This window comes from Chiloscyllium plagiosum, unplaced genomic scaffold (genome assembly GCF_037043375.1).
Source record: "Chiloscyllium plagiosum isolate Xiang-an unplaced genomic scaffold, Cpla_swu_hap1 HiC_scaffold_20, whole genome shotgun sequence".
NCBI classification, from domain to species: Eukaryota; Metazoa; Chordata; class Chondrichthyes; order Orectolobiformes; family Hemiscylliidae; genus Chiloscyllium; species Chiloscyllium plagiosum.
Window position 1 is genome coordinate 50,951,999 of NW_028270158.1, and position 18,102 is coordinate 50,970,100.

Consider the following 18,102-nt stretch of genomic DNA (forward strand, 5'->3'; position numbering starts at 1 on the left):
GGTATCCTGTGGTGAGTAATTTACTTCCTGATTTCCCAAAACTTGACCACTATCTACAAGGCACAAGTGAGGACCGTGACGGAATACTCCCCACTTCCTTGGGAGAATGCAGCTCCAACAATATTTGAGAAACGTGACATCATAGTGGTCAAAGCAACCAGCTTGATTGGAACCACATCCACAACGTCAACTCCCTCCACAATAACAGCAGTCTGTACCATCTACAAGATGCATTGCAGAAATTCATGTAAACTTCTTAGACAGCTACTTCCAAATCCACAACCACTCCCATAGAGAAGGGCAACGACAACAGATATATAGGAACACCTCATCCTGAAAGTTGCCGTCCAAGCCACTCACCATCCTGACTTGGAAATATATCATGCTCCTTCCCTGTCACTGGGCCAAAATACTTGAATCCCATCCTGGCTTGTGGCTCTACCTACAGTAGATGGACTGCAACAGTTCAAGAAGGCAGTTCAATAGGGATGGGTGTTAAATTCTAGCCCAGTCAGTGACACCCACATGCCTTGAATGAATGAACAAAATATAAAAATAATGTATTTACATTCAGATTAGCCTAATTGAGGTGAGGCTTGTTGCTAATTGGTTTAAGGGATACATTATCATTTTTGAACTAACTATTAACTTTGACTAATGTCTCCACCCACTATCTCCTGACTGGTTCTTTCAGTTTTAATTATCCATAGTCTGACTTCATTAAGTTTTGTTATTGTCAATTTTAATGCTTTTTGCAAAGAGAATAATTTATGATTAAAAAACCACAAGAATTGCAGATGCTGGAAATCAAGAAAAATGATTACTGCTGGAAAATCCCAAAAGATCTGGCAGCATGTGGGGAGAAATCAGATTTCAGGTCCACTGTTACTTCCCCAGAATTCATAATTTATGGTAGTTTTTTTTTAAACCCATTGAGACGTTTGAATGCCTGAAAGAGCTTTTATTACCCCTTTTCATTTAAAACCAAAAGATATGCTGTATAAACTTGGTTATAACATGAAATCTATAAAGAACTAATACAAATGATCAAGTTACTAAGTGAAACAAACTTATACAACTTTATTTAAAGAGTGTTGTGAAATATGAAAAATTCAGTCAGAACCATACAGCACGAAAACAGATACTTCGGTCCATCTCGTCCGTGCTGACCAAGTTTTCCAAACTAGTCCCATTTGTCTGCATTTGGCCCATATCCTTCTAAACCTTTCCTATTCATGTACCTATCCAAATGTCTTTTAAATGCTGTAACTGGACCTGTATCTATCACTTCCTCTGGCAGTTCATTCCATATTTGAACCACTTTGTGTGGAAAACATTTGGCCCTTGGCTCCCTTTAAATCTTTTTTTTCTCAACTTAAAATTATTGAGCTCCCCTAACCTGGGGGAAAAAAAATCTTTGCTGTTCACTTTATCTGTGCCCCTCATGATTGAATAAGCCTCTTTAAAGGTGACCCTTCAACCTCCAATGCTCCAGGGAAAACATCCCTACCTATTCTGCTTCTCCTTATACCTCAAACCCTCCAGTTCCAGTAATCTTTTATGAATCTTCTTTAATTTAATACAATATCCTTCCTATAGCAGAGTGGCCAAAAACTGGATACCATATTCCAAAAATGGCTTCACCAATATCCTGTACAACCACAACATGATCTCTCAACACCGATACTCAAATGTATAGTTTTGACTGATGAAAATTTAAATGCTTATACAGTTACAGCTGTAAATGTACATTGCTACAAAGTTAACTCCAATACAAAGGTATTTAGTTACAAGATTAAGTTTAATTGTTATAATTACTTCACTTCTAAAATCATTTTTAAATGATTAAGAGCGGAGCTGCGACCTTCATTTTTTTACCCCCCCCCCCCCAAGAAAGTTCAAATACCTTTGGAATCCTTCTTAATTTCCTCTTAGAAACTCTTTATCAATTATCCTCATTGCATTTTCCCCACTGGTCTTGAGATGGAGTGAATAATGTCCCTGGCTGGGTCCAAAGCCCTAAGCTCAGGATGACCAATGACACTGTGCTCATAATACAGTCGAACAGCTCATACACGGATCTGAAAATGCTTGCAACTTTGCCAAAAACAAGGAAAGTAGAATGGAAGAGATTCTAGGTCAGCCATGCGATGAAAGGAATGTCAGAGCCTCTCTATCATCACGATCCATAGCTTCAGACAACCCACATCTATAAACGCACATAACTAGGAGTATTTTTTATTCATTAATGGGATGAGGGAGTTGTCAGCTAAGCCAACATTTATGGCTCATCCCTAATTGTCCAGAGGGCAGCTAAGAATCAACCACATTGCTGTGGGTCTGGAGTCACAGCAGTCCAGACCAGGTAAGGATGGCAGTTGCCTTCCCTAAAGGACATTAGTGAACCAGATTAAGTTTTTCCTGACAAATGATCATCAGTAGATTCTTAATTCCAGATTTTTGTTGAATTCAAATTCCACCATCTGCCACGGTGGGATTCAAACCCCAGGTCTCCAGTACATTACTTGGGTCTCTGGATTAATAGCCCAGCGATAATACCACTAGGCCATCGCCTCAGAGTTGAATTATAATCCTCCACTACAAATCCCACTCCTTGGTTTTTACTTTTTGCATCATTCATTTCAGTCAAGACAGACTTGTGGTTCCATCATGTACATTTTAAACACTTTAAAGTGGTTAAACTTCTCAATGTCTTATTTTTAAATTAAGAGTCCAATGTGCATGAGACTACCAAGGTCAAAAGAAAAAAAGTGGAGTGATTAAATGAAGCTAAATTTTCCATTTCTTATACAATGTACATGTTTTAAAACACTTAGTTTCATCGAATCAAAACATCCCAATGAAAGAATGTTTCCTCCCTTCTAGATAATAATACCTTGCACAATGACCCCAATTTTTGGTCTACACATCATTTTTTCTAAATAAAACTTGTAGGTTGTAAGCAAAGAAGCAATGAAGGAAGTAGACAATTCTAACGTTGGAAGGCTTCTGAAAGAAGATAAGTTAACAATGTAATTAATCAATTTGATCACAAAAGAACAGTATGTTGCGCAGCATATTTAGTGCATGGAAAAAAGGAGAAAGGAAAATTCAAAAGGAGCATAAATCAAAAAGACAGCTAAAAAGAAACTTAATACCTCTGTGGACTGGCCCTGTTTCATTGAAAAAAATGCTGAATTCTGTTTTCATGTTTGGGCTCTGGAAGAGTTGAAAGCTTCTATGTTTAGAACGTGATTATGTCAGTGCACCTTTTTACTAAGAAAAATTAGTATTCTGTTCTGTAATAAGTGAAGGGTCCAGCTGTACTCTCTTTTCAAATTCAATGAACATTCCAAATAGCGTTGGACACCATGAACAATTCCTTACCAGACACAATGGACTCCAAAGTCAAACACATGTGCAAATGATGTGTAGATTCTTTAAATTGAAACCTTTATTGAATTAATACATTGAAAAACAGATTTTAAAAAGACAAACTTCACAGAACCTGTAGAAAAATATAAGTTCTTCCTAAAATCCTGAAACAAAATTTTGTGCCTATTGCAAGTTTTAGCTACTGCAACTAAAGTGATTTAGTTTGTGAGCAGGCCAAGGTTTCCTTTCTGGAAAAATAGCAAAAACATGAAGTGGTACCAACAGCCAGAACCACACACTCAATATGCAGAGACTGTTAACGACCATAAAAGAGAGGTATAAAGAGATTGTCTACTTCCTGTGAACTTTTCCAAAAGTTAAAGAGGCCTTTTTTTTTAAAAGCCTCATTAGATAGCCCTTAATTAGAAAGGCACCAAATTCGTAGATGCATTCTGAAGACAGTGACAAAAAGAAAATGCAAACTCAAAAAGTGAATGATGCGAATTCACAAAAGGACCCAAAAACTTGCATTGAAGTACATTCGGAAATGCAAGAATAAAATTGAGTTTTGGGAAATCTCAGTACATTTCAAAGGTTTTTCAAAAAGAAAATTCTATATTGCATACGCGTCATTTCTTCAAAATTTAAAAGGCACAAAGCCAAGAGCAGGAGACTGCAGTGTCAAAACAGTGCAGCTGTAGCTCTGCTGATATACAACAGAGTGTAGTAAAAAGGAAAATCAGAATCAATATAAATACAATGTTCGGGAATACAATTCCAGCCAATGCAATGTCTTATTTAAAAAAAAGAGTATGGACTCTCAAGTGAAGAAAACACTCTTGAAAGGATTCTATAAAATTATAATGCAGGCTTTTATTTTCACAGCACCAAGCGTGAATCTCCATTGTATAAGACACAATGAAGTTTTGTATTGAATAAACTAGAATGATTTTGGCATTCTAGCTGATCTGGCCTAACTATGAGAAACAAACACAGCAATGAACGTTAATTAATGGTCATCTGAAAAACACAGTTCTCTTAATTTCCATTGAAAAATAGAAAATTTGTTCTTTACTTTGTAGCACCTGCTTGGTATAAACACACTGTATCTTATGATCTTCTTGCTGAAATGCTAAATAAATAAGACAATTTCTTATTGTGTGAACTGAATATTCCCTTCCTTAGTTCTCAGTCACATTTTGTAAAATACTTGACTACTCTGAAACACAATATATTTAACCTGGTAACTGAGAAAATATTTACATACTGGACATCTTAACACCAACATTTTAATTGCTTTCTGATGAAATGTTGATATCCTTCAAGATACTCCACCTATGAACAGTGGAATAATTGTCAAAGGAGCCAGATTTTTTAAAAAAGACTGTAAAGATTCCATTTGTGTTGAGTATTCACTATTGTATAATAATTAAAATTGAGACATTTGATCACTGTAATGTTATTTAAGGACCAAATATCAGAATCATTGATATTCAATTATGCATGCTCACTGTAATCCACATTTTCCCACAGAGGTAAATGAGTTGGATATGTCCCAGGACGTGTCCATTTTCGCCCCTCTTAAATTAGCTGGCTCAATTTATTCCGTAACTCTACAAACTGGGCAGTGTTCAACATTTCCATAGCTGGTATAACCTGCAGCAGAGAAAGAAAACAAAACTTTATAATAAATATTCCAGTGGATTCTCTCAATCTCAAGGATGCGCAGGGTAGGGGTGTGTGGCCACGCTTAAGTGCCCATAGTGTCCTGGTCTGTGCAGGCAAAAGGTGTATGTGCGTGTCTGGGTGGGATGCTCTTTGGAGGGTCCGTGTGGACCTCAGAGGCCAAACAGCCTTCTTCCATACTGTAGGAATTCTATGATTCTCAAAATGGTTAAGTGCTATAAAAAATTCAATTGAAATAGTGTTTAACTCCCAATGGAAGTGTGAGGACAGGAAGATGGTCCAATACAAACATGTACCATGTAGAACACAGGCTTGAAGCCAGGAATGTATCACTGGAATACACTTGTACAAGATGCCTTATATAACATAATGGGGCAAGGCTCTGTGGATGACCAGTTGACTGCAAATGGTGCAAGACAAGAGATATCATGAACAAGCAAGGTAATGAAATAAAAATAATTCTGAGGCCCAATTGTGAGAGGATTGAATATAGATGTAGATTCTGAGGAACTACTACATCATTACTCAAATTTCATAGCCTCCCAAAACTGCAATGTGCATCAAAGATTAAAATCAACATTGTCAAATTCTAAAAAAGTGCAAACATACCTTACTTTGTAGAAAACTGTGAAGAGTTTGTGTCCAGTGATGTCCCTTGTTTTTGAATCTGTGGAAGAAAGTGGTCACAATGAGTATATTTATTTGTTGTTTACAGTAACTCCAGGGAATTAAATCTGACCTCGGTGACCCAGTATCACACCCAACAAGATTAACAAAACAAAATTTCCTCTGCCTGCTAGCTGCATTCCTGATGAAGGGATTTTGCCCAAAATATCAATTCTCCTGCAGCTCGGATGCTGCCTGACCTGCTGTGCTTTACCAGCACCACAATCCCTTGACTCTGATGTCCAGCATCTGCAGTCCTCACTGTCTTCAGTCATGGTACCTACAGTTGAAGGCTGGCACTTATACCACAGTGACTGACTTCACAAAGATAAAAGAATTAAACTAACAAGCGCTGCATACCCTTGTGAAATCTTGCAAAGACATACAAACAGATTTTTGGTGAGCAAAGACAGACTTTAAAAAATGCAAAGGAAATGTCAAGTATAGCAACATTCTGCTCAGAGAAACGAGAGAACTGTTCAAAAGGATGGAAGAATTTAAGCTCAAGCATAGAAATGTGTATTCTTGTAAAGTATCTGCACAGAACAGGTAAGACATGAAGTAAAGGATGAATAAAAATATTTTGCCAACTGGGTGGTGTAGCAAAGATGTGGTAAGTACAGGGTTATGGAAGTTAAATTAGAATTGCCATGTTGGGAGAATGCTTTAGATTCTTATGAATTAAGTTGAGTGTAAAACCACTGCTTCCATCCAAATGATGTCCACATTTGAAATTCACACAATGTGGCAGCACAGTTTAAAGCAAACGAATACAGATATTAAAATTTTTCATTTACAGGAAAAAATTCTTCCTGAATGTAGAGACTGCATGCTGTTAACAACTTGGAATAGGGAGTTTCCTGCTTTCAGCCTCTTCTCTAGATGCAGCAGTGACCCTGATAATCTTTAAAGTGTTGAAGGAATTCTGCAGCCTGAACATAGTGATAGTTTTTCCACTTAGAGGAGTCCAAACCTGAGCCCATAAATGTATAGGGGCCACTAAGGAATCAAAAAAAAAGATTTCTAGAGAAACTGCTTTACCTCAGAATGGTTAGAACGCACTACTACGTGGAATGGAATACCATTTAAGGGAAAACCTAAATAAGTATAAAGAGGAAGAAACTTAGAGAAGAATATAACGATTTAGGGAGACTAGAGTGGAAGGATAAACATATCAAATGATATTTCAGCTGAATTGCCGGTTTCCATCCTTTCTTAAATATGTGCAAATTATTAGCAAATGTGCAAAGCCATCCATCCAGTCAATTTAAATAATGGTTCATACTTGCACAGAATGGAAAGGATCAGCTGGGCAGAACATCTAACTAATGAAGGGGCCTGGAGCACAAATGAACAAGTTGGCCGAATGCATTTTGGAAAAGACCAAGAGGCTAAGTCTGAGACTGAGGCTCTTACAAGAAAACAGACCTGCAAGAAATATTACGGAGGGAAGATTTCCAGGAATAAGTGGAAGACAGAGAAAGAGAATTGAGGATATTAGATGGTTTGAAAATTGAAATAAGTGATTGGCAAATGAAAAGAAAACTGGCAGAGAGACTTGGAGGAAGCCATAAGTCAAGACTCTGCCTTTGGAGAGAGCACACACCACGATGATGATAAGAAAAATAGAACTGTGACAGAATTTTTGCAACAAAGAGTGTCCTATTAACTTGTTGACCAATTCATTGGGAATTGTTTAAAATACTAATACCAAGGTGGAAGCTAATCATCTAAAATTCTTCTCTGCATCCAAATGAGTTTTAAGCCTGTTTTAAGTTTTGCCATTATGGGTTTCAACAAACTCTGATCTCCCTAGGTTTCTCTATTTGTTGAACATTTTACTCTACATCTCTTGGAGATCCATTACTTAGTATGGAACCAGAAGTGTTTTCCTATCATTACTTGGTCAACATTGAGGACAATATCAGAGAAATTTGACAGTGTTTGCTGAGACTTTTCAAAACGTAGAAAATAAAATTCTAGGCTCTGTCTCACATTGGAGAACACTAGCAAAACCATCAGATATTATCAATCACTTGATCCTTACCAGATTAGGAGGAGAAAGTGAGGTCTGCAGACGCTGGAGATCAAAGCTGAAACTTTATTGCTGGAACAGCACAGCAGGTCAGGCAGCATCTAGGGAACAGAAGATTCGACGTTTCGGGCACATGCCCTTCCTCAGGAATGAGCAGAGAGTGTTCAGCAGGAGAAGATAAAAGGTAGGGAGGAGGGACTTGGAGGAGGGGCGTTGGAAATGTGATAGGTGGAAAGAGGTCAAGGTGAGGGTGATAGGTCGGAGTAGGGTGGAGGCGGAGAGGTCAAGAAGACGACTGCAGGTCAGGAAGGCGGTGCCGGACTGGAGGGATTCGGCTGAGACAAGGTGGGGGGAGGGGGGATGAAGAAACTGGTGAAGTCCAAGTTCATCCCCTGTGGTTGGAGGGTTCCCAGTCGGAAGATAAGACGCTCCTCCTCCGACCGTCGCGTTGTTGTGGTTTGGCGGTGGATGAGTCCAATGACCTGCATATCCTCGGTGGAGTGGGAGGGGGAGTTGAAATGCTGTGCTACAGGGTGATTGGGTTGGTTCGTCCGGGTGGCCCAGAGGTGCTCTCTGAATCGCTCCGCAAGTAGGCGGCCTGTCTCCCCAATATAGAGGAGGCCACACCGGCTGCAGCGGATGCAGTAGATAATGTGGGTGGAGGTGCAGGTGAATCTGTGGCGGATATGGAAGTTTCCTTTGGGGCCTTGGAGAGAAGTGAGGGGGGAGGTGTGGGCGCAAGTGTTGCACCTCCTGCGGTTGCAAGGGAAGGTGCCGGGAGTGGAGGTTGGGTTGGTGGGGGGTATGGATCTGACAAGGGAGTCGCGGAGGGAGTGGTCTCTACGGAAAGCTGATAGAGGAGGGGAGGGAAATATATCCTTGGTGGTGGGGTCCGTTTGGAGGTGGCGGAAGTGACGGCGGATGATGTGCTGTACATGGAGATTGGTGGGGTGGTAGGTGAGGACCAGTGGGGTTCTGTCCTGGTGGCGGTTGGAGGGGCGGGGCTCAAGGCCGGAGGAGCGGGAAGTGGAGGAGATGCGGTGGAGGGCATCGTCGATCACGTCGGGGGGGAAATTGCGGTCCTTGAAGAAGGAGGCCGTCTGTGTTGTGCGTATTTTGAACTGGTCCTCCTGGGAGCAGATGCGGCGGAGACGAAGGAATTGGGAGAATGGGATGGCGTTTTGGCGGAGACGAAGGAATTGGGAGAATGGGATGGGGCGGAGACGAAGGAATTTCAATCAAGACCCTCACCCACCCTCTGACGACCCCTTCTCCAACCTCCAACACACCCCGTCCACCTGGACACCCCGTGCTGGCCTCCTACCTGCCCTCGACCTCTTTATTGCAAACTGCCGCCGCGATATTAACCGCTACCTGAACTCCCACACCCCTCCCACCCACTCCAACCTCTCACCCTCGGATCGCACAGCCCTCCACTCCCTCCGTTCCAACCCCAACCTCACCATCAAACCAGCTGACAAGGGAGGAGCAGTAGTAGTTTGGCGCACCGACCTCTACACCGCTGAGGCCAAACGCCAGCTCGCAGATACCTCCTCCTACTGCCCCCTTGACCATGACCCCACCCCCCACCACCAAACCATCATCTCCCAGACCGTCCATAACCTCATCACCTCAGGGGACCTCCCATCCACCGCCTCCAACCTCATAGTACCACAACCCCGCACCGCCCGCTTCTACCTCCTGCCCAAAATCCACAAACCTGACTGCCCCAGACGACCCATCGTCTCAGCCTGCTCCTGCCCCACCGAACTCATCTCCTCCTACCTCGACACGGTCCTGTCCCCATTAGTCCAAGAACTCCCCACTACGTCCGTGACACCACCCACGTCCTCCACCTCCTCCAGGATTTCCGCTTCCCCGGTCCCCAACGCCTCATCTTCACCATGGACATCCAGTCCCTGTACACCTCCATCCCCCATCACGAAGGACTCAAAGCACTCCGCTTCTTCCTTTCCCGCCGTACCACCCAGTACCCTTCCACCGACACCCTCCTTCGACTGACTGAACTGGTCCTCACCCTGAACAACTTTTCTTTCCAATCCTCCCACTTTCTCCAAACAAAAGGAGTAGCCATGGGCACCCGCATGGGCCCCAGCTATGCCTGCCTCTTCGTAGGGTATGTGGAACAATCCATCTTCCGCAACTACACTGGCCCCACCCCCCATCTTTTCCTCCGCTACATTGATGACTGTATCGGCGCTACCTCGTGCTCCCACGAGGAGGTTGAACAGTTCATCCACTACACTAACACCTTCCACCCCGACCTCAAATTCACCTGGACAGTCTTGGACTCCTCCCTCCCCTTCCTAGACCTTTCTGTTTCTATCTCAGACGACCGAATCAACACGGACATCTACTACAAACCGACCGACTCCCACAGCTACCTGGACTACACCTCCTCCCACCCCGCCCCCTGTAAAAACGCCATCCCATTCTCCCAATTCCTTCGTCTCCGCCGCATCTGCTCCCAGGAGGACCAGTTCAAAATACGCACAACACAGACGGCCTCCTTCTTCAAGGACCGCAATTTCCCCCCCGACGTGATCGACGATGCCCTCCACCGCATCTCCTCCACTTCCCGCTCCTCCGGCCTTGAGCCCCGCCTCTCCAACCGCCACCAGGACAGAACCCCACTGGTCCTCACCTACCACCCCACCAATCTCCATGTACAGCACATCATCCGCCGTCACTTCCGCCACCTCCAAACGGACCCCACCACCAAGGATATATTTCCCTCCCCTCCTCTATCAGCTTTCCGTAGAGACCACTCCCTCCGCGACTCCCTTGTCAGATCCATACCCCCCACCAACCCAACCTCCACTCCCGGCACCTTCCCTTGCAACCGCAGGAGGTGCAACACTTGCGCCCACACCTCCCCCCTCACTTCTCTCCAAGGCCCCAAAGGAAACTTCCATATCCGCCACAGATTCACCTGCACCTCCACCCACATTATCTACTGCATCTGCTGCAGCCGGTGTGGCCTCCTCTATATTGGGGAGACAGGCCGCCTACTTGCGGAGCGATTCAGAGAGCACCTCTGGGCCACCCGGACGAACCAACCCAATCACCCTGTAGCACAGCATTTCAACTCCCCCTCCCACTCCACCGAGGATATGCAGGTCATTGGACTCATCCACCGCCAAACCACAACAACGCGACGGTCGGAGGAGGAGCGTCTTATCTTCCGACTGGGAACCCTCCAACCACAGGGGATGAACTTGGACTTCACCAGTTTCTTCATCCCCCCTCCCCCCACCTTGTCTCAGCCGAATCCCTCCAGTCCGGCACTGCCTTCCTGACCTGCAGTCTTCTTCTTGACCTCTCCGCCTCCACCCTACTCCGACCTATCACCCTCACCTTGACCTCTTTCCACCTATCACATTTCCAACGCCCCTCCTCCAAGTCCCTCCTCCCTACCTTTTATCTTCTCCTGCTGAACACTCTCTGCTCATTCCTGAGGAAGGGCATGTGCCCGAAACGTCGAATCTTCTGTTCCCTAGATGCTGCCAGACCTGCTGTGCTGTTCCAGCAATAAAGTTTCAACCTTACCAGATTAGGCAACAACTGGTTTCCATCCCAAGAAGACACAAGTGAACCATCTATGATAAGACCATAAAATGTCCGACCATCAGATGCTGGAGCAGAAGTAAGACATATAGCCCATGAAGTCTGCTCCGTTATTCAAAGGGATCATGGATGATCTGATAATCTTCAACTCCACTTTCCTTTCTTTATGAAAACCCTCAATTCCCTTCCTGATTAAAAGTCTCTCAGCCTTTTCGTCAGACAGCTTTATGATCACTCATTTACTGGTACTAACTTTTTAAAAGTTAGTTTGAATTCTGAAATTGCTATGGTTAGTTTTGAACTTGTGCTCGCAATTATTAAATCTACACCAACGCACTGAAGCTTGTATTTTGTAGGCTGATTTCAACTAAGGTAAACATTGGTTTCTGCAACCCCCTCAGCTGAGCACAGCTGGAGGGTAGGAAGAGAAATAAACAGAATCAAGCTTCTATTGAAGATCCTGATGGTTAAATAACAATTAAAGATGCACACATTTCAGCAAGCTGTCGGGGACATAAAACCCTTGGACCTGTACGTCAGCAAGGAGAAGGAAAGAAAAATACTAATTTCTAAAAACATACCATTTAAAAACACAGGATTGAATTCTCAAGCTTGGATATCACCCAGGAAAATAATGGTATGGGACTCCCTGGGTAAAGAGCGGTCTTCCAATTTTAAAGATACAAAACCTACAGCAATGTAGTATTTTGTTTGGAATATAAACAAACAGGTCACAAATATTACAGCACATCAGATTGCAAGAGAAATCACTTTTCAGCGATTCAAGTGCCTATTAGCACCTAGCTTTTGAATGATGCATTACAATAATATAAAATATAAACGATGATCTCTGAATTCCATTGGCCAATTTAATAACTTGCCTCCCATAGAATGAGAAAGGGACCAAAACAGTTGTCTAATTCAGATTTGTTTCATGAAACCTGGCCAATTGTGTGGGTTAGGTGATCACTGCAGCTGGTTTAAGTCAAAAACAGCGTTCTGAAATTAATGTTTGACCAGCCAAGGGCAAGGAAACCAGTCAGACAGGCTACATGCGAAATATACAAAGATCCTCATCTATTGATTTGCACAATTACGAGAATCTTCACACATTAGAGATGAAACCTCAGCTACAACCATCAAACCTGAAAACACAGCCCTAGCAGACAGAGAGTACAAACAAGAAGTTATTTCAAGGTAAACCAGGGGAGATGGATTTGAGAATGCAAAACTGAACAGGCTCAAGGAGCAAGGGGCCTGCTTTGACAGCATTGATCTGGAAGTAATATCTTGGAACAGAGAATTTAACAGATAATTTCTGCAGTCCAGTTCTGCTGCTGACAGTCCAAGAAAGCCAACTAACCACGGGCTCAAGTCAAGAACTCTTCATTTTAAACTCCAATCATTTATTAACTTTGTGCCAGCCACTTGAGCCACATACACAGGTACAAAGGCTGTATGTTTGCCAACACATCTTTTATTACTGTTCGAAAATAAAGATGTCTTTTCTTTCACTCAAGGAAACCTTGTGGTTGGCTCCTTGTTGCTTACAATGAAAGCAGTTAAACTACATTTTTAATTAGGGAAAGGTGTGGTTCCAAGCCAAAACAAACTTAAACCTTTGTTGCAAACAGTTAAAGAAGCTAAATTAAAAAGGGAGTTGGCTTACTCCTCATTTGATTGTACGGGTGTGGGTAGTGCATCTCTTCATGTGAATTACTTTTGAAAACATCGCATTAAAAGGCCAATACATTTAAAACCCACACGCCAAATACATTTTAAAAATCATCTCACATCACAAGGCAGCCAACTGGAGACATCTGACATTACCTTCAACATTTAAACTACATCTTTGCAGATCCCAGAAATACTCACTCGTGCCATGACTCCACAAGAATGGTGAGCACAGGGATACTAACAGATTGGATAGTTGCTTGTTTAAAAGTCAGGAAGAGGGTCACCAGATCAGAGACGTAGTCAGCATCATGACGCTTAAACCTAAATAAATTTAGAAGATAAAATAAAATAGCACATTACCACTTTTCTCTCAAAGATTTTAATAACAGTGCAAGAATAAACCCAGTATGAAAGGAGAAGAAAACCACAGAGGTATTTGTAAGAAAACAATGACAAACTCCAAACAACTGAAACTGAACTTTCAAACACATTCTTGAAAAAAGAATTAAAGGAGACAAGGGGTGGCTCAGTAGCTAGCGCTGCTGTGTCTCAGTGCCAGAGACCCAGGTTTGATTCCACAGTTGGGTGACTGTCTGTGTGGAGTTTGCACATTCTCTTAGGGTCTGCTTGGGTTTCCTCTGGGTGTGCTAGTTTCCCCCCTCAGTCCAAAGATGTATAGATTAGGTGGATTAGCCATGCAAAATGCAGGGTTACAGGGACAGGGTAGCGTCTGGGTCTCAGTTGGATGCTGTTCGGAGATTCAATGGACCTAATGGTCTGCTTCCACACAGTAAGGATTCTATAGGGCAGAACTGCTGAATTCTTCTCCCTCACCCCTATTCAGTGAGCACGAAATTATCAGTGTATCCAAACTGAGCTCTATTTCGTTGGTAGAACAATTTCCTCAGGAAGACCAGTTTTTCACATACCATTTTAAATGAAATGTTTAGTAAAGTTAAGGTATAGTCAAACTCAACCATAGGGCTATCCTTTCGTTAGAGAGATGACAGGTGGTGGTTTCACTCAAGGGTAACCACGCCTCAGGTGAAGGGAGAGACTAAGAAGGACAGTCCTTCATGATAACCTCAGTGCGGGGTTTGAAACTACTGTTTGTATCACACTGCATTGCAGACCCAACATTCAGCCAACCAAGCTAACTGAGCCCTGAAATTCCTTATTAACCTCAATTATAATGGTATTCTGTTTGCACACAGATTGGCATCACTGGTGACCATTAGTCATTGTACGATAAATTGAAAAGCTCTTCACGAAACAACAGTCAGCTATAAGCGTAATTGACATGCAATAAATCAGGTCCTTTGACAAAGGTACGTGTTATTGGATAGTTAATTGCAATTACAATTACAGTAATCTTGAGAAATGTTTAAGATATGGGTGATCATGTGAAGTGAATCATAGAATCCCTACAGGCCATTTGGCCCAACAAGTCCACACTGACTCTCTGAACAGTAACCCACCCAGGCCAATTCCCAAACCCTGCTCCTCTACATTTACCCCTGACTAATGCTCCTAACATACACACCCCTGAACACTCTGGGCAGTTTAGCATGGCCAATTCACCTAACATTAACATTTTTGGACGGTGGGTTGAAACTAGAGCACGTAAAGGAAACCCACGTGGACATGGGTAGAATGCGCAAACCCCACACAGAATCAAACCCAGGTACCTCATGCTGTGATGCAACAGTGCTAACCACCGAGCCACCTATTCAAATACTTGAATAAATGTGTATGTCTTGCAACCACAGTCTTGCAAATGTAAAGTCAAGAACTCAGGCCAGCAGGGTTGGCAAGTAGCAGGGGTTAAACAGAGCCAGCTGACACTGTCATAGAATCAGAGATGTACAGCATGGAAACAGACCCTTCAGTCCAATCTGTCCATGCTGACCAGATATCCCAACCCAATCTAGAGCGGGGTTTGGGAATTGGCCTGGGTGGGTTACTGTTCAGAGGGTCAGTGTGGACTTGTTGGGCCAAATGGCCTGTAGGGATTCTATGATTCACTTCACATGATCACTCATATTTTAAACATTTCTCAAGCTTACTGTAATTGCAATTAACTATCCAACAACACGTACATTTGTCAAAGGACCTAAATTTATTGCATGTCAATTACGCTTATAGCTGACTGTTGTTTCGTGAAGAGCTTTTCAATCTTTCGTACAATGACTAATAGTCACCAGTGATGCCGATCTGTCAGCACCCGGTCCATATCCCACCAAACCCTTCCTATTCATATACCCATCCAAATGCCTCTTAAATGTTGCAATTGTACCTGCCTCCACCACTTCCTCTGGCAGCTCATCCGATACACGCATTAAAGACTTGCCTCTTAGATCTCTTTTATATCTTTCCCCTCTCACCCTCAACCTATGCCCTCTAGTTCTGGACTCCCCAACCCCAGGAAAAGACTTTGTCTATTTACCTTATCCATGCCCTTCATAATTTTGTAAACCTCTATAAAGTCACCCCTCAGCCTCCAACGCTCCAAGGAAAACAGCCCCAGCCTGTTCAGCCTCTCCCTATAGCTCTAATCCTCCAACCCCGGCAATATCCTTGTAAATCTTTTATGAACTCTTGGTATGATGGAGGCAGAAGCAGACTGGAAGGAGTAAGAAAAAATGAAGGGAAGAGGAAAAGGCAAATAATTCCCAGCTGTCCAAAGTTCAATGGTGCAATACCTTAGCAGGGATGACAGTGGAGGAACAATGGCAAATATTTCTGTGTATAATGCAGAAGTTGCAGGATCAGTTCATTCCAAAAAGGAAGAAAGATCCTAGGAGGAGGCATGGGTGGCCGTGGCTGACGAGGGAAGTTAAGAAACAAAGTTAAAAGAGAAAAAGTATAACATAGCAAAGATAAGTGGGAAAACGGAGGGCTGGGAAGCTTTTAAAGAGCAACAGAGGATTACTAAGAAAGAAAGATGCGGAGAAAAAATGAGGTACGAAGGTAAACTGGCCAATAATATAAAGGAGGATAGTAAAAGCTTTTTTAGGTATGTGAAAGGCAAAAAAATGGTTAAGACTAAAATTGGGGCCTTGAAGACAGAAACAGGAGAATATATTACAGGGAACACAAAATGGCAGAAGAATTGAATTGGTACTTCAGATCTGTGATCACTGGGGAAGACACAAGCAATCTCCCTGAGGTAACAGTGGCTGAAGGACCTGAACTTAAGGGAATTTATATTTGCCAGGAATTGGTGTTGCAGAGACTCTTAGGTCTGAAGGTTGATAAGTCCCCGGGGCCTGATGGCCTACATCCCAGGGTACTGAAGGAGGTGGCTCGAGAAATCGTGGATGCGTTGGTGATTATTTTCAGATATCGATAGATTCGGGATCAGTTCCTGCGAACGGGAGGGTGGCTAATGTTGTACCACTTTTTAAGAAAGGTGGGAAAGAGAAAGCAGGAAATTATAGACCAGTTAGTCTGACCTCAGTGGTGGGAAAGATGCTGGAGTCTATTATAAAGGATGAAATTATGACACATCTGGATAGTAGTAACAGGATAGGTCAGAGTCAGCATGGATTTATGAAGGGAAAATCATGCTTGAGTAATCTTCTGGAATTTTCTTGAGGATATAACTCTGAAGATGGACGAGGGAGATCCAGTAGATGTAGTGTACCTGGACTTTCAGAAAGCTTTTGATAAAGTCCCACATAGGTGGTTAGTGAGCAAACTTAGGGCGCATGGTATTGGGGGCAAAGTACTAACTTGGATTGAAAGTTGGTTGGCTGACAGGAAACAAAGAGTAGTGATAAACGGCTCCATTTCAGAATGGCAGACAGTGACCAGTGGGGTACCGCAGGGATCAGTACTGGGACCGCAACCTTTTACAATATATGTGAATGATATAGAAGATGGTATTACTAATAACATTAGCAAATTTGCTGATGATACTAAGCTGGGTGGCAGGGTGAAATGTGATGAGGATGTTAGGAGATTACAGGGTGACCTGGACAAGTTAAGTGAGTGGGCAGATGCATGGCAGATGCAGTTTAATGTGGATAAATGTATGGTTATCCACTTTGGTGGTAAGAACAGGAAGGCAGATTACTACCTAAATGGAATCAATTTAGGTAAAGTGGCAGTACAGAGAGATCAGGTTGTTCTTGTACACCAGTCAATGAAGGTAAGCATGCAGGTATAGCAGATAGTGAAGAAGGCTAATAGCATGTTGGCCTTCATAACAAGAGGGATTGAGTATAGAAGCAAAGAGGTTCTTCTGCAGCTGTACAGGGCCCTGGTGAGACCACACCTGGAGTACTGTGTGCAGTTCTGGTCTCCAAATTTGAGGAAAGACATTCGGGCTATTGAGGGAGTGCAGCGTAGGTTCACGAGGTCAATTCCTGGAATGGCGGGATTACCTTACACTGAAAGACTGGAGTGACTGGGCTTGTATACCCTTGAGTTTAGAAGACTGAAGGGGGATCTGATTGAGACATAAGATTATTAAAAGATTGGACACTCTAGAGGCAGGAAACATGTTTCCGCTGATGGGTGAGTGCCGAACCAGAGGACACAGCTTAAAAATACTGGGTAGACCATTTAGGACAGAGATGAGGAGAAACTTCTTCACCCAGAGAGTAGTGTCTGTGTGGAATGCTCTACTCCAGAGGGCAGTGGAGGCCCAGTCTCTGGATTCATTTAAGAAAGAGTTGGATAGAGCTCTCAAGGATTGCGGAATCAAGGGTTATGGAGATAAGGCAGGAACAGGATACTGATTAAGGATGATCAGCCATGACCATATTGAATGGTGGTGCAGGCTCGAAGGTACTCCTGCACCTATTGTCTATTTTTTTCAGTCTGAAGTCTCTAACTGCTGCTCTACTTGGTCAGATTTTACTGCCAGGAGTTGAGGGTTGGTGAAAAACATGCAACAATCTTCACCCTAATATGGCCGTTACCAAGTTATTAGGTGAGGGATATCAGAAAGGGATTGAATGAGAAACAATTTCCTCAATCATGGTTACCAAAGAGCTCATTTGACTAGTCAGCCAAGGCAGGGGAAACTGTGGAATTCACAAATCTGCACAATTATCAGACTTGAACTT

General features: G+C 43.0%; 1 protein-coding gene across 2 annotated transcripts in view; it reads right to left on the minus strand.

The window, feature by feature from the left end:
* Positions 1-3,430: 3,430 nt before the first annotated feature.
* Positions 3,431-18,102, minus strand: part of LOC122560550 (uncharacterized) — a 74,067-nt gene continuing 59,395 nt past the window's right edge. For both annotated transcript variants that reach the window (XM_043711292.2, XM_043711294.2), the window contains 3 exons: positions 13,226-13,348; positions 5,671-5,728; positions 3,431-5,031 (listed from right to left, as the gene is read on the minus strand). In XM_043711292.2, the coding sequence (XP_043567227.2) occupies positions 4,957-5,031; positions 5,671-5,728; positions 13,226-13,348 (256 nt within the window). In that variant the 3' untranslated portion in view covers positions 3,431-4,956. The remainder of the gene's footprint in view (positions 5,032-5,670; positions 5,729-13,225; positions 13,349-18,102) is intronic.